Genomic DNA, 13,981 nt, shown 5'->3' on the forward strand with positions numbered 1-13,981 from the left:
TGCACTCAAGGTTCTTGTGTGCATGTATTGTCCTGTCTTTGAGTCTCCTAAGCAGACTCCCCATCCTTCTGTCACCTCATGTCACCTTGTGTACCCTCACGCATACGTGTGCACAGCCATCAGGCCTGGAGGTGAAGCCCCTGACACTGCCCACTGGGCCCGGCCTGGCCTGGCATCGCTGACCTCCCCAGCCCTTTGCAACCATGTGGGGCTGGACCCCGCCCACGCCCAGCTCCCCGCACCCTGTGCTCTCGCCCGCCCTACGTCTCTGCCTGGAACTCCTTCCTGACCCCTGGAAAACCAGCCTGAGAGTCTCCTGGCAGGAAGTGTTCCCTGGTTCCTAGGGAGAGTGAGTGCCCCCTGCCGCCACCTCCCCCACACCCACTGTGGGTGTCTGTTTAGAGACCCTTCTGTCCCCATCCCCTCAGCAGGCAGGGAGCTTCTGAGAGGCAGGTCACAACTTGCTTGTCCCCTGGGTCCTCAGCAGTGACACAGGGCTGAGACCCAGGACTCGGGCTGGGGGCGGATGGAGTCAATGGATGAGTAAGATGAGGCCTGTGAGCGGCAGCCCAGCCCAGGAGTGGCCAGAGCAGGTCACTAGACACTCTTCTGCCTGCAGGACAGCTGCTCACTGGTGGGAGGGCTCAGGCGTGGAGACCCCTAAGGCTATGGGCTCCAGCTCTACAAGATCCTTCAACATCCTCATCACTGGGCAGGTAGGGGCCAGGCTGGGGAGGGTGGGGGCAGGCAGGGGTGCAGGGTGAGAGGGGGTGACAGCCACAGCCAGAGAGGCTCAGTCCAGGTCTCCCTCAGGCATGGTAGTTGGGGCTCATCCCCACAACTCTCACTCTGGGCACCAGAGTGGCTTGGCTGGTTGTGGTGAGTCTGGCCACTGTGGCTCCCTCTGGCTACCGGCAAGCATGTGCCCCCCAAGTGTGCACCCGAGCCCCTGTGCTGGCATGAGTCTTGGGGTGAGGGCTGGAGAGGTGGCGGGATGGCAGGGTGGGGCCAGGACATGGGTCTACCCTGCCTCTCCCAGATCACCTTCTTCTGTGACCTGCTGCTGTTGTACGTGGACGAGGAAACCCATTTCTCCTGGAGGACCAAGTCTGAGGAGGAGAGCTGCGGGCCTGCCTAGACCCTGGGCTATACTTTGGAGGATGGTGGCTGGAGACCCTCATGTGCAGGCCTCCCCACCCCCACATCTGGATGCCCAGGTGCCTTAGAGGGGGCCCAGCACCTTCCCCCGCTGCTGCTGCTGGGAGCTGGATGCCGTCACCAGGGTGGCCCTGGCACCCACTTGCTGGCCCATTCCTGAGGCCTGTAGCCTTTCTCTGCTGGTTGGGGGTTCGGGACTGGGAAGGGTGGGAGCCCTGCCTTGGGGACTCATGGATGAAGCCCTAGCTGGACCAGGGCAGGGGTGTGGGGAGAATTCCCCTGTTAGCTCCCAGACAGATTGTCTGTTCCTCCCCCTACTCCAGCCTTGGCAGGATGCTGCCTGGGGACCACAGAAGCAAGTTTTGTCTAGAGACCTGCAGGGGAACACAACGGCAGGGCATGGGTCCAGTGGGGCTCCTGCTGGGTCTGGGTCTGGGTCTGGAGAGCGTTCTCTCAGCCTCTTCTCCAGTGTTCCCAGCAGCTCCCCACTCTCCAGCTGTCCCCACACTGGCTGTGGTCGACTCCGGCCATCCCTGGCCCCCAGTCCTCCTCCCCCTGCCAGCACTCCCCTCACAGTAGAGCCCCTGCCCTCTCAGCAGCTCTGCCTGGGGGTCTGTGCAGCCAGAGTCCAAGGCAAGGGAGAAAGAAGCCTGACAGGAGGAGTTGTCTCAGCTGCTCTGGGGCTGGGTTCCTAGGGCAGGTTCCCTCCCAGGTCTGGGCCTCATCCATGGAGTGAGGAGTATGGTGGGCAGATGATCCGACCCCCGAGGAGCCCAGGCAAGGACACATGCACCTCTTGGGCCCAAACCTGCTCAGCTTGTGAGCACCAGCCCCTTCCTGGTGGCAGCCCTCGGGCTGTGGGGGGCTGGGATAGGGGAGGGGGGGAGGGGCTGAGTTGGTGAGCATGGGGTCCTTTGGGACCTTCTATCTGTGTCCTCGGTGACCCCCAGCCCAATGCCCTGGAACCTGCTCACCGGGCTCCTGGGAGCCCTGGGTGGGGAGGCTGTATATCTGGACACATATGTCACTGTTGCCCAAGGTCACACCTGAGAGCATGTCTGGGCAGCTGCCCACCCCAGCCTGAGTCAACTGCACAAGGACCATGCTCTGACCAAGACCCCAGGTAGAGCCCAGGGGCTGGAAAGAATGTGCTTAACAGAGGATTTGGAAGCCCCCAGCAGGCTGGCCTGGTTCTGGCTCTGGAATCCTCCTAGGGCCCTGAGTCCTGCCTGCTGGAGGATTTCCCTGTGCCCCCTGGGCCCATGGTCAGGAGGAGAGGGACGGGGCTGCAGGAGCCAAGCCTTCTCTTGCTCCCAGGGAGGGGCAGGGATGTGTGGATACCCACCCCCGGGAGACAAGGGGCTGCCTTCTCATGGGTCCCTGGTGACCAGGGGCACGCAGGCAGCTTGCTGGTAGAGGAACATGGGCCAGGTTGGGGAGGGCCAGGACTTGTGCTCAGGCTGGGCAGCATCTGGAATCATCTGGCACCTGGAGCCTCAGGAAAGCCTTGGGGTCCCTGCTCTTCTCTTTCCCCAGAGCCATGTCCGTGGGAGGCGGGTTCAGAAGGGCCAGGTTGAGAGAATACGGCTCTGAGCCTGGTCATTGGAGCAGGGTCACGGGTACCTGGTTGTCCTTGGGGCCCAGAGAAAGCTGAGGTCAAGGCTGCAGAGAGCTGAGGAGTAAAGCTGCCAGAGCCAGCAGCTTCCTGTGTGGCCCTTACAGGCAGGAACGGGGAGGGGGAGGCGTCTATGGTAGACATAGTGTGGCCTTGGGGAGACCAGTGGGGGTGCAGGGTGGACCTGGGGACCCCCAAGAACTGGGACCCCACTGCCACCAGGTGAGCTGGAAGGTACCTGAAGAGGCCCAGGTGCTTGTGCCCCCACCTGCACGCGTGTGTCCGTCCGGAGCCTTTATCACAAACCCCTGAGGGGCGGGCAGGGAGAGGAGGCAGCTGGGGAGCTGCGGGCAGCTCTGAGCTTGGAAACAGCCTCAGTCTGCACGTGGGTGTGCACCCCCAGGGGAGCTGTGTGGGCCTGTGCCTGAGAGATGCATGTTACCCAGGCAGGTGGGCCTCTACACCCTGGGGCAGGCCTCAGGCACATGCCCTGCTCTCTGTGATCCCTGAGAAACCGAGGGAACCCCAGAACTCCACTGCCCTTTCTAGGCGGTCTCCTTGGGGTCCAGGCTCTGCTCTCTGGATCCACCCCTGAGGGAACTTATGCAGAGCCTGGAATGGAGGCTGACTGCACCGTGTGTGGGACCCTTCCCTGCCTAGTGTGTGTATCTCCCCTCTGAGCTGGGCAGAGGGCATGGCCTGAGGGCAGGACTCTGGGACCAGGGCCTGGCTGTATCCCTGACTCAGGGCTGTCGCATGGCTGGCACCTCCCCCTGACAGAACCTCGGTACCTCTGCTGTGGATTGGGGATAATCATCTGCTTCCTGGGGGCAGATGGGGACTCAGTGCCACAAAGAACACCACAGTGGACATGGTGACAGGCCACATGGCTAGCTGAGCAGTTATTATTGTGGATCCCTGGGGCTGGGGGCCTCTTCCCTGTTTGCTCTATTCCACCTGCCCAGGCAGTTGGAGTTGGTCGTAAACTGGAAGGCACTGGGCAAAGAGTCCACCATCACAGCACTGGCCACGGCCCACTCCCAAACACTCAAAGCTCGGCACCTGTGCTGAGGTCCTGAGGACCCCCACACGTGGGCAGGCTTGCAAACCCAAGCTACCCTGGGTAGAAGGGGCTGCCAGCCCCTCTGGCCTCCTGAGGAAGTGGGGAGGGGCAGGCAGGCCCCAGTGGTCCTCATGGACTGGAGGGCTGCTCCATGTGTCCAAGCTCCTGGGCAGGTGTCTGGCTGGGGGGCTGCAGGGCCTGCACTGTCTCCTCCAGGCTGCCACGTGTGGTTGTCAACCTCGGCTGCTCCCGCTGGTTCTCCTTGCTGTGTCGGATGCTGTAGCCAAAATACACCGCGAGTCCTGCAAGGGTGGCACAAGCCTGAGGGGCAGGTCCCAGCCCTGCTTCCCTGCTTGCCCTCCTCCTGCAGCCCACCCGGGTCCCAGCCTGGCCGCCACTCACCGATCAGCAGCCAGATGGAGAAGCCCAGCCAGGTCAGGGAGCTCAGGTGCAGCATAAGATGTTGAGGAGGATGCTCAGGGCTGGAGTCCGGCACCACGGGAATCTGGGGGGACAAGGGCAGGGCTGGGCTGGGCTGTGGGAAGGTCTGCTGGCCCAGGGCCTGATTTCTCGGTAGGCCACAAGGTCTTCTCCATTTCTGGAGATTCTGGAGATGAGGGCCCACTAGCCATGCAGAAAGAGGGGAATAGGTACTGGCCTCCCCCGCCCTGTGAGCCCTGGTGCATCCTGCCACGGCAGAGGAGGGAGGGGCGAGGGGAGCTGGCTGGGCTGAGAGTGAGGGGTGCTGCTGGAGGAAGTAGAAGGTGTCCTGCCGGTGCTGTTGCTGGTGGGCCCCCAGGACGAGGAGACTGAGCAGAAACATGACGGAGCTGAGCAGGAGCAGCAGGGTGTAGCCCCAGAGCTGGAGGTGCAGGGCCGAGTCCCTGAAGACCAGCACGCAGTCCAGAGTGACGACCGAGGCCACCAGGACATGGAGTGCCCAAGCCACGGCAGCTCCAGGCCTGCACCCACCCAAGAAGCCGAGGTAGGGCCTCAGGGCTGCCCTACCAGCTGCCTGGGCTTGGGCTGAGTCCTGCTCTGTGCGCACAGGGTTGACTGGGCCCGGGGAACTGGATGGAGGGGCCTTTTGGAAGCGTAGCACAATAATGCTGGTGGCCATGAAGGTGTAGTCCAGCAGTGCGCCAACGGAGTAGAACTGGACCAGTGCCTGGAGTTCCAGCAGCAGTGCCAGGAAAGCTGTGAGGACCCCACACACCAGGATGCCCACCATGGGCACCTGTGTCCGGGGGTGCATGTAGGCAAACACCTGGAAGAAGCGCCCATCGGGGGCCATAGCAGAGATGATATGTGGCGGGAAAAAGACATACCTGAGCAGGACAGTGGTCATGGGTGTGGCAGAGGGTGGGAGACTGGTCAGCATGGTGGACAGGCCCACCAGGGGCCAGGGCAGGGGTGGCCCCTTGGGGATATAGGCATGAGTTTGGGCTCTCAGAGTGAGCCTGAGTGTATATGGGGTGCTGGATTGTTCCCTCTCACCACCCAGGAATGGGACATCCCAGTTTAGGTGACAGACGCACTGGAGAATCTGATAAGGGCTGAGTCCTCTGCCAGGAAAGGCCCTGAAAGCACGTGCCCAGGGCTGACATTCCATGTACAATTGGGAGGGGCGGTGAGCAGTTCTCTCCCAACAAGCCTGGGTGGAGAGTCTAATCATTAGTCCCTTCCTGGGCCCATGATGCAACTGAGAACACGGGCCCAGATGGAGATGTGTTCCCTGGGAGGCTTAGAGCAGGACCCCACCGTCCTGGTCACTCCCACTTTGCCCAAAAGGGCCCCTTGCCACAGATCGCACCAGCTGCCATGATGATGCCCGCTCAGCTATAGCCCCGCCGGTAGAAGGCATCAGTGAGCACTGAGTCAGGGCCCAGGCTGTGCCAGGGCACCATGAGGGTGAGCACAGTGGAGACAATGATGTAGGCGCCAGCTGCCAGGCCAAGCGAGATGACGATGGCCATAGGCATGGCTTGCTTTGGGTTCTGGGCCTCCCCATGTAGTTAGTAATGACATGAAAGCCCAGGAAGGTGTAGAAGCAGGTGGCAGCACCGGCCATGATGCCAGAGAAGCTGAAGGGTGCAAAGCCCCCCTCCTCAGTGCTCCAGTTGTGCGGGCGGGCCAGGACACACGCCAGGATGATGATGAAGAGGATGCTGACCATGCTGATGGCAGAGAAGGTGAGGTTAAGCCAGGGAGAGACGTGGGCTCCGCAGGAGACAAATGTGGAGACCAAAAGTAGGATGCCAGCTGCCAAGAAGTCTGGGTATTGGGCTAGGAAGGGCTAGCTGCCAGATGCCCACATGGGCCAGAGTGAAGCTACGGATGGGGTGGATGAAGATGGCATCCAGGTGGCTGCTCCAGGTGCGGGGCCCAGCAGCACCAGCAATGAGGCACTGGAGGAGCACATTCCAGTCAATGAGGAAGGCCCACAGCTCGCCCGTGTACAGGTAGGTGAACAGGTAGGTAGAGTCCCTGTGGGGAACACGGGCCCTGAACGCCATGTAGCATAGGGCTACCAGCAGGGAGGCCACAGTGGCCACGCCGAAAGACACAAGCACCACAGGGCCAGCCAGTTCCTTGGCCATGGTGCCCATGAGGATATAGAGGCCCAAGCCCACTGTGCCACCCACACCCAGCAGGGTCAGGTCCAGTGTGGTCAGGTGGCGCTGCAGCGACGTCTCTCTGGTGGACTCCTACAGTGTCTTTAGCCGGTTCAGCTTCTGGCAGAAGTGCCAGGCTGGCGGTGCTGGGCAGCCCCCAGGCCATGGTGGGCAGCTGAGAGGAGCACCAAGCCAGCCGCCAGCACCTCCATGGTCCAGAGAGGAGTGACAGGCTGCCCATACAGGTCTTAACCAGCCTTCACTCCTTTCTCTGACTCTGCCCTGGGGACCCAAGTCTGGAACCACTGGCCAGCTGGAGGGCTGGATGAGGCAAGGTCAGGGCCTGCTAGCAGGGTGGCCAGGAAGTCACAGGGAAGCATGGAGATCTCTTTGGCCTGCCTCCTGGGCAAGGGAGGGAGTCTGGTGGAGCAGACTGGGGCACGTTTGGGAAGGGCCCTGAGGGTGGGGAGGGGGCAGCCCCGGGAAACCTGGCTAAGAACTGCTCCAGTGGTCTGGGAATCCAAAGCAGGGTGGAAACCCGAGGCTTCCTGGGAGCTGAGCCAGGCCTCTACGACCCAGAGCAGGAGGGACTCTGTGGCCCTGGGCTATGTCCAGGCGGCCACCTGGCCTCAGACAGAGGCATTCATTCACCCATCCCCCACCCCACCTTGCCGGTGTTATCAGTGCACCCGGCCAGGAGTAGGGGCCACCCTGGGTCCTGTGCCCAAAGCCAAGGCCCCGTGCCCCACCCCTGCACCCAGACACGCTGCCACCCCACCACCACAAGAGCCGCTTTCACCACTCCTGTCCCCAGGTACCCAAGCCTTCACTTCCTCTCTAGCCTGAGTCTGTCCCCACAGGACTTGCTGCAACTCACTTGTCACCATAGCTGCCCTCGCAGCTCTGCACCCACACCCACCTCTGGGAGCCAGATCCAACACTGGACCCTGCCTTGCAGACACACAGGCACTCAGCCCACCCTACCCACACTTCACACAGTCAAGACTAGAGCTCACCAGGTTCTAGGAAAGCCCTCTTACTGTGACCACTTCTCTGTTCCTTTCATGAGTGATTTCTCTATAGCATGCGATGCTGTTTGATAGCATTTTACCCACAGTAGAACTTTCAAAATCGGAGTCAGTCCTCTCAAACCCTGTCACTGCTTTATCAACTAAGTTTAGGTAATACTCTAAATCCTTTGTTGTCATTTCAACAACTTTCATAGCATCGTCACCAGGAGTAGATTCCATCTCAAGAAACCACTTTCTTTTCTCATCCATAGAAGCAACTCCTCATCCATTAAAGTCTTATCACACAATTGCAGCAATTTAGTCACATCTTCAGGCTCCACTTCTAATTCTAGTTCTCTTGCTATTTCTACCACATCTGTAGTTACTCCCTCCACCGAAGTCTTGACCCCATCAAAGTCATCCATGAGAGTTGGAATCAACTTCTTCCAAACTCCTGTTAGTGTTGATATTTTGACCTTTTCCCATGAATAACAAATGATCTTAATAGAATGTAGAATGGTGAATCCTTTCCAGAAGGTTTTCAAATTACTTTGCCCAAATCCATCAGAGGAATCACTTTATATGGCAGCTATAGCTTTATAAAACGTATTTCTTAAATAATAAGATTTGAAAGTCAAAATTATTCCTGATCCATGATCAGAATGACTGCCCAGATCCTGCAGAATGGATATTGTGTTAGTAGGCATGAAAACAACATCAATCTCATTGTACATCTCCATCAGAGCTCTTGGGCAACCAGGTGCATTGTCAATGAGCAGTAACATTTTGAAAGGAATCTTTTTTTCTGAGCAGTAGGCCTCAACAGGGGGCTTAAAGTATTTAGTAAACCATGTTGTAAACAGATGTGCTGTCCTCCAGCCGTCGTCATTCCATTTATGGAGCACAGGCAGAGTGGATTTAGCATAATTCTTAAGGGCCCTAGCATTTTCAGAGTGGTGAATGAGCATTGGCATCAACTTCAGGTCACCAGCTGCATTAGTCCGTAACAAGAGAGTCAGCCTATCCTTTGAAGCTTTAAAGCCAGGCATTGACTTCTCTTTAGTTATGAAAGTGCTAGATGGCATCTTCTTTCAATATAAAGCTGTTTCATCTACACTGAAAATCTGTTGTTTAGAGTAGCCACCTTCATTAGTTATGTTAGCTAGATCTTCTGGAGAACTTGCTGCAGCTTCTACATCAGCACTTGCTTCTTCACCTTGAACTTTTATGTTATGAAGATGACGTTTTTCCTTAGACTTCGTGAACCAAGTTCTCCTAGCTTCAACCTTTTCTTCTGCTGCTTCCTCCCCTCTGTCAGCCTTCATAGAATTGAACAGGGTGAGGGCCTTGCTCTGGATTAGGCTTAGGCTTAAGGTAGTGTTGTGGCTGGTTTGATCTTCTATCCAGACCACTAAAACTTTCTCCATATCAGCAAGAAGGATGTTTTGCTTTCTTATCATTCATGTGTTCACTGGAGAAGCACTTTTAATTTCCATCCAGAACTTTTCCTTTGCATTCACAGCTTGGCTAACTGTTTAGTGCAAGAGGCCTAGCTTTTGGCATGTCTAGGCTTTTGACATGTCTTCCTCACTAAGCTTAATCATTTCTAGCTTTTGATTTAAAGTGAAAGATGTGTGATTATTCCTTTCACTTGAACAGTTAGAGGCCATCATAGGGTTGTTAATTGGCCTAATGTCAATATTGTTGTGTCTCAGAGAATAGAGAGGCTTGAGGAAAGGGAGAGAGATGGGGGAAGGGCTGGGCAGTGGAGCAACCAGAACACATGCAACATTGATCGATTGAGCCTGCTCTCTTATAGGGCGCAGTTTGTGGCAACCCAAAACAATTGCAATAGTAACATCAAAGATCACTGATCACAGATCACCATAACAAATTAATAATGAAAAAGTTTGGAATATTGTGAGAATTACTAAAATGTGACACAAACACAAAAATGAGCAAATGCTGTTGGAAAAACAGCACCAACAGACTTGCTTGACGTGGGGCTGCCACAAAACTTTGATGGGGTTCAGGACAGGCCACCCCAAGGGTGCCACTCCGGTATGTGGATTATTTCAAGTTGAAGACAATCAGGGGTCAGAAGACTATGGAAGAACATTTGATCTTCCCCCAAATTCTGTAAAAGAATTTAAGATAGAAGGGCCTGACCCTGGAAAGAACTCTTACCATAGATAATTCTAGGTGTGGTAGGCAGGAAGGTATCTAGCAAGGGCCGTTTTACCAAAAGATCTCTTTTGGGTCCCATTGTCTATAGATGACCCAGCAAACATTTGTTTACCAAATATGAGCTCTTTTCATCTTCCTGTAAATTGCCTTCTCCCCCTTTGAAGTCTCAGACCTCTGTCTTCCTCTCCCTAGTCCAGAAAGACATATACCTCATTTTTCGTGACTATCTTTGGAATTCTTCATGCTTATGTGAATTCCTCATGTACATACATTAAACTTTGTTTGATTTTCTCCTGCTAACCTGTCTTATGCCATTTTTACTTCTTTGGCCAGCCATAAGAACCAGAAGAAAAAAGGAGAGGAATTCTCCCTCTTCCCCTACAGTTTTGGCATAGCTGGCAGGATCCCCACGTTCTGGCAAGCTGCCTTCTCTGGCTGGAAGAACTGCTTTCTCCTCAAGATAACTGCAGATGAGGAGATCCCAGTCATCTGATGAAGGCTGGCAAGAGGTAAGATTTGTTACCATATCAGCCTCCTGGAATCTCTATCTGTGGGGTCTGGTACAAGCAAGTGGTGAGAATCTTTTTCTCTCTGTCTAAATTTGGATTGGCAGGAGGAAATACTTGGGAATCTAGTTTTTGTGCTTTTTTGTGACTCTGGTAAATTTGGTAGAGTGTACTTGGCTTTATTGATCCTTTTCCTCCCAGAGATGGTCACTGTTTTGTTTTTCTTTTTTTTTTTTGGTCTCTGTCTTTTGTGTCATATATCACTGGAAGGAAATACCATAGGGTAGGATGCAGGCATAGGCCCTATAAGCCTGTTATCTGGTTCAGCCACACAGGCTGGTGAGTTTCTGGTCTCATAGGACTGTCATCTATTTAGACAAACTTTGCTGTGGGTTCATATGCACACGAAGCAAAAGTTGTTGCTAATGGATATCTTCAAAGCCAAGAAGCTGCAAGATTGATGGTCACAGGTCAACCAGTTAAGAGCCATCAGGTTGCTTGCTGCCTCAAGAAGACTTGTGGTAGGATAAGTTGGTCACGGAATGGGGTAGATGAAAGCAGGCTCCCCGCCAACCAGAAGAAAATTTCTGTGCAATGAGGTACTCTGTAAAACACACACAAGCCCCAAACCTGTGGCACATCCCTCCTAGGTGTTCATTTGGCTCCAAGAGACCCAAGGCATAGCTAAAGCTGTTATTTTCCTATAAAGAAAAAAAAAAGTCCTGATGAGGTTTTTTCTTCCATCTTGTTCTATGTCCTGAGAACTTGGCTTTTTGACCAGTGAGGAGGTTCTCCTTGGTCTCCACCATCCAGAAGGTGCATTTACTGGAGTGCACCTTGGTGGCCAAATAGACTGGGGTTCTGAGCACACTCTGTTAGGCTGTGCCAAGCTCTTAGGGGAGTTTGTCATAAAGGGTCCTGTCCATAAAGGCCTTTCTCCTCTCAACCTTTGGTGCTTGTTAGTGCTGGAAAAATCCCATTCCAGTGGCGCCTGCCCAGTGTCACAGATTAGTGGGTCTGTGACTGGAGGCATCCCACACTCTCGTGGGAGACCGGAGACACCATGTTCACGACACCATCCTTACCACCTGTGCAAGGAAGCTCTTTACTTTTTCCAACTATTTTGGGGAGTGAACTTTTTGGATCACGGGGCCTACATCATCTGTGCTCTCCTAAGGGATATCTCTTGTATTTATTTATTTATTCTAAGCCTGGAAAGTTACCTCCAGGTCTTTCCTAGAAAGGCGCATTGGATTGAGTCACTATTGGAATAAATATACAGATGGAGATCCTACTCATCAGTGGCTGGACGATGGGTCTTTTGAATTGGAAAAAATTCTATATTTGCAAACTATTTTAGAGAGCTCTTATAACAAGGAGCTGCCTTATTGGTATTTATGGGAAGATCAAATTGAAAAGAAAACTCCAAAGAATATTATGGCTAGCCTTAGGGAATCTCTTAATAAAACGAAAGAAGAGAAGTCAGACTTAGAACAAAGATTAAAAAGCAAATTTAATGGAAATTTCCCTTCCCCTCCCTCCTGTATTCCCTTATGTCCCCAGCTCCCTGTCCCTGACTCTCCAGAATATCTTTTGATTTCTGGGGCCCTGGTTTCAACTCTCATCTCAAGACTTAGCTCCTCAGCCAGTTCTTTCTCCACGCAATTTTTAAGCCTGCCTTTATCCCTGACTGATGTTATTAACTATCAGGCAAATGCCCCACAATCTGAAAAAGACAATTGGATACAAAAGGGCGCTAAACAATGATCAGATGGATTAGACACTGGGCCAAAGTGACTTCCTGTAGCTCCTTTTCTTTTGACTTTTTGGCTTGTACTTGTCTCCCACCAAATGGGACAGATGTACAGACAGGGGATAATTAAGGAACTAAAAGACAATTGGTTTTGCTCTGGCATCCACAAAATTTCTGACCCAATTACTTCCCAGTGCACAACTTGCAAATCTTACCAAGTTTCTGGGAGAAATCAGTGTACTCCAGGAAGTCCTGCCAGGCCCACACTGCCCTTGGCGGCACTGCAAATGGACTTTATAGACCTGCCCCCGGCTTTAGGCTATTCTCACTGTTTGGTTATCATCTGCATGGTTAGTGGATGGACTGAATGCTATCTGACTAGACATGCAGATGCCACAATAGTGGTAAAGAAATTAATGACTGAAGTTATTCCTTGTTTTGGTATACCTTTATGGGTGGAATCAGACCAAGGAACTCATTTTACAGCAGACTTAAATCACTTCCTTACAGAAACTCTGGGGTACTCACTAAAATGTCATACCCCATATCATCCTCAGACATCAGGGCAAGTGGAACATAAAAATCTAGACGTCAAAAGGACTTTAGGAAAGCTCTGTCAAGGAACTGGACTTAAATGGCCAGAAACTCTGCCCTTGGCCCTAATAAAGATCTGGAATACACCAAATAGAAGACATGGATTGATTCCATTTGAAATAGTTTTTGGACACCTAATGCCTACTGTTATCTATAAACCTTCCATTCATGGATTAAGTGAATATTATGAGAACTTAAGTGAATGATTTGATGCTATGACTAGCTATGGACAAAAATTAACTAGTCTACTTGAAGCATATGGTCAACAGGTAAAAGAGGCGTGGCCTCCACCTTCTGACAACACTTGCCATCCCTTTTGACCAGGAGATCGGGTGTACATCTAGGTCTTTAGAAGAAAAAACACACTGTCACCTTGCTGGGAAGGACCTCATGAAGTCCTACTGACCACCTACACTGCCATCAAAATAAAGGAAAAATCTCCCTGGATCCATGCAAGCCACGCCAAAATAGACCCAGAACATCACTCTCAAGACAATTGGGAGACCGTCCCCACAAGTGACCTTAAACTAAGGATTTCCGGGGCCAATTCCCAGTCCTCAGAAACAGCTGTCCTCGCAGAGTAGACAGCTTTTCCCAAAATCACAGATCAAGAAACCCGGCTTTCACCTATTCTCCCCTCATGCTTTTAAAACTCTCTACACACACATGCACACACACACGCACACAGACACACACATAGACAAACAACCCTTTTCCTATTAATGAATATATATTATTCCTTTTAGTCATTTCTTAGAAAGCTGACTGGAGAGTGCTGGTCTCTATCTGTCCTACCTCCCTTCTCTAAGTTTCCACTATGGGCTCTTTTCCAATCTGTGTCTTGCTCTTACTAACCCTCTCTTTCTCAACAGGTGGAGCACAGACCAAATTCCTCCCATGCCAGGTTACCAAACCCTGGCCACGCTAACCAGTCAATCTGACTGTTGGTTATGTCAACAGCTAGAGAGCACAAAAGAACCTGAACTAGTCTCTGTTCCTGCTGATGTGAACACCTGGTGGACTAAGTACGGAAGATGGATGAACGACAGGGTATGGTATCCATGACAAGGAAAACATCACTCTGCCTCTCCTCCTGGTGAGTCACTTGGGCCTCAGAAAACCTCTAGAGAAGCTCAAGGACTGTCCCTTGCCCAGATAAAGAAAATAGGTAAAAAATTTTCCATTTTCATTCAAAGTAAACATGATACTGGACTTTTCCTGGGTAAGGTGGACAGAGTTTGGGGACCCATCCCCCTGGTCTAACAGGCGAATCTGGCAAGCAAACTGCAGAGGCTTTAAGTCAGTACAATACCATCCAGGCTGTCCTGTGAAGCAGCCGTGCAGGCCATCCTCAGCCTGTGTCCAACAAGCTTGCAGGCCCCACCTCGTGACAGAAGTCGCCAGCTGGACAGATCCACAGCAGGAAGAGATGAAGGGGTACCTCGCTCTCACATTCCCAGCTGCATTTCTTAGAGATTGA

At 53.1% G+C, this 13,981-nt stretch overlaps 1 protein-coding gene and 2 long non-coding RNA genes across 3 annotated transcripts in view; 2 read left to right on the forward strand and 1 right to left on the reverse strand.

The window, feature by feature from the left end:
- Positions 1-98: 98 nt before the first annotated feature.
- Positions 99-2,036, forward strand: LOC131398450 (uncharacterized). Its single transcript, XR_009216888.1, has 4 exons — positions 99-349; positions 620-716; positions 814-876; positions 1,040-2,036. It is a non-coding gene; the product is annotated as an uncharacterized LOC131398450 (long non-coding RNA).
- Positions 2,037-3,965: 1,929 nt separating this feature from the next.
- Positions 3,966-13,981, reverse strand: part of LOC131398451 (cationic amino acid transporter 4-like) — a 143,013-nt gene continuing 132,997 nt past the window's right edge. The window contains 4 exon segments of the mRNA XM_058531983.1: positions 3,966-4,138; positions 4,239-4,366; positions 4,583-5,186; positions 5,638-5,839. Of these exon segments, the coding sequence (XP_058387966.1) occupies positions 3,966-4,138; positions 4,239-4,366; positions 4,583-5,186; positions 5,638-5,839 (1,107 nt within the window).
- On the forward strand, positions 5,396-13,897 carry LOC131398456 (uncharacterized). The gene is made up of 3 exons (XR_009216889.1): positions 5,396-6,298; positions 9,982-10,157; positions 13,374-13,897. It is a non-coding gene; the product is annotated as an uncharacterized LOC131398456 (long non-coding RNA).

This window comes from Diceros bicornis, chromosome 35 (genome assembly GCF_020826845.1).
Source record: "Diceros bicornis minor isolate mBicDic1 chromosome 35, mDicBic1.mat.cur, whole genome shotgun sequence".
Taxonomy (NCBI): Eukaryota; Metazoa; Chordata; class Mammalia; order Perissodactyla; family Rhinocerotidae; genus Diceros; species Diceros bicornis.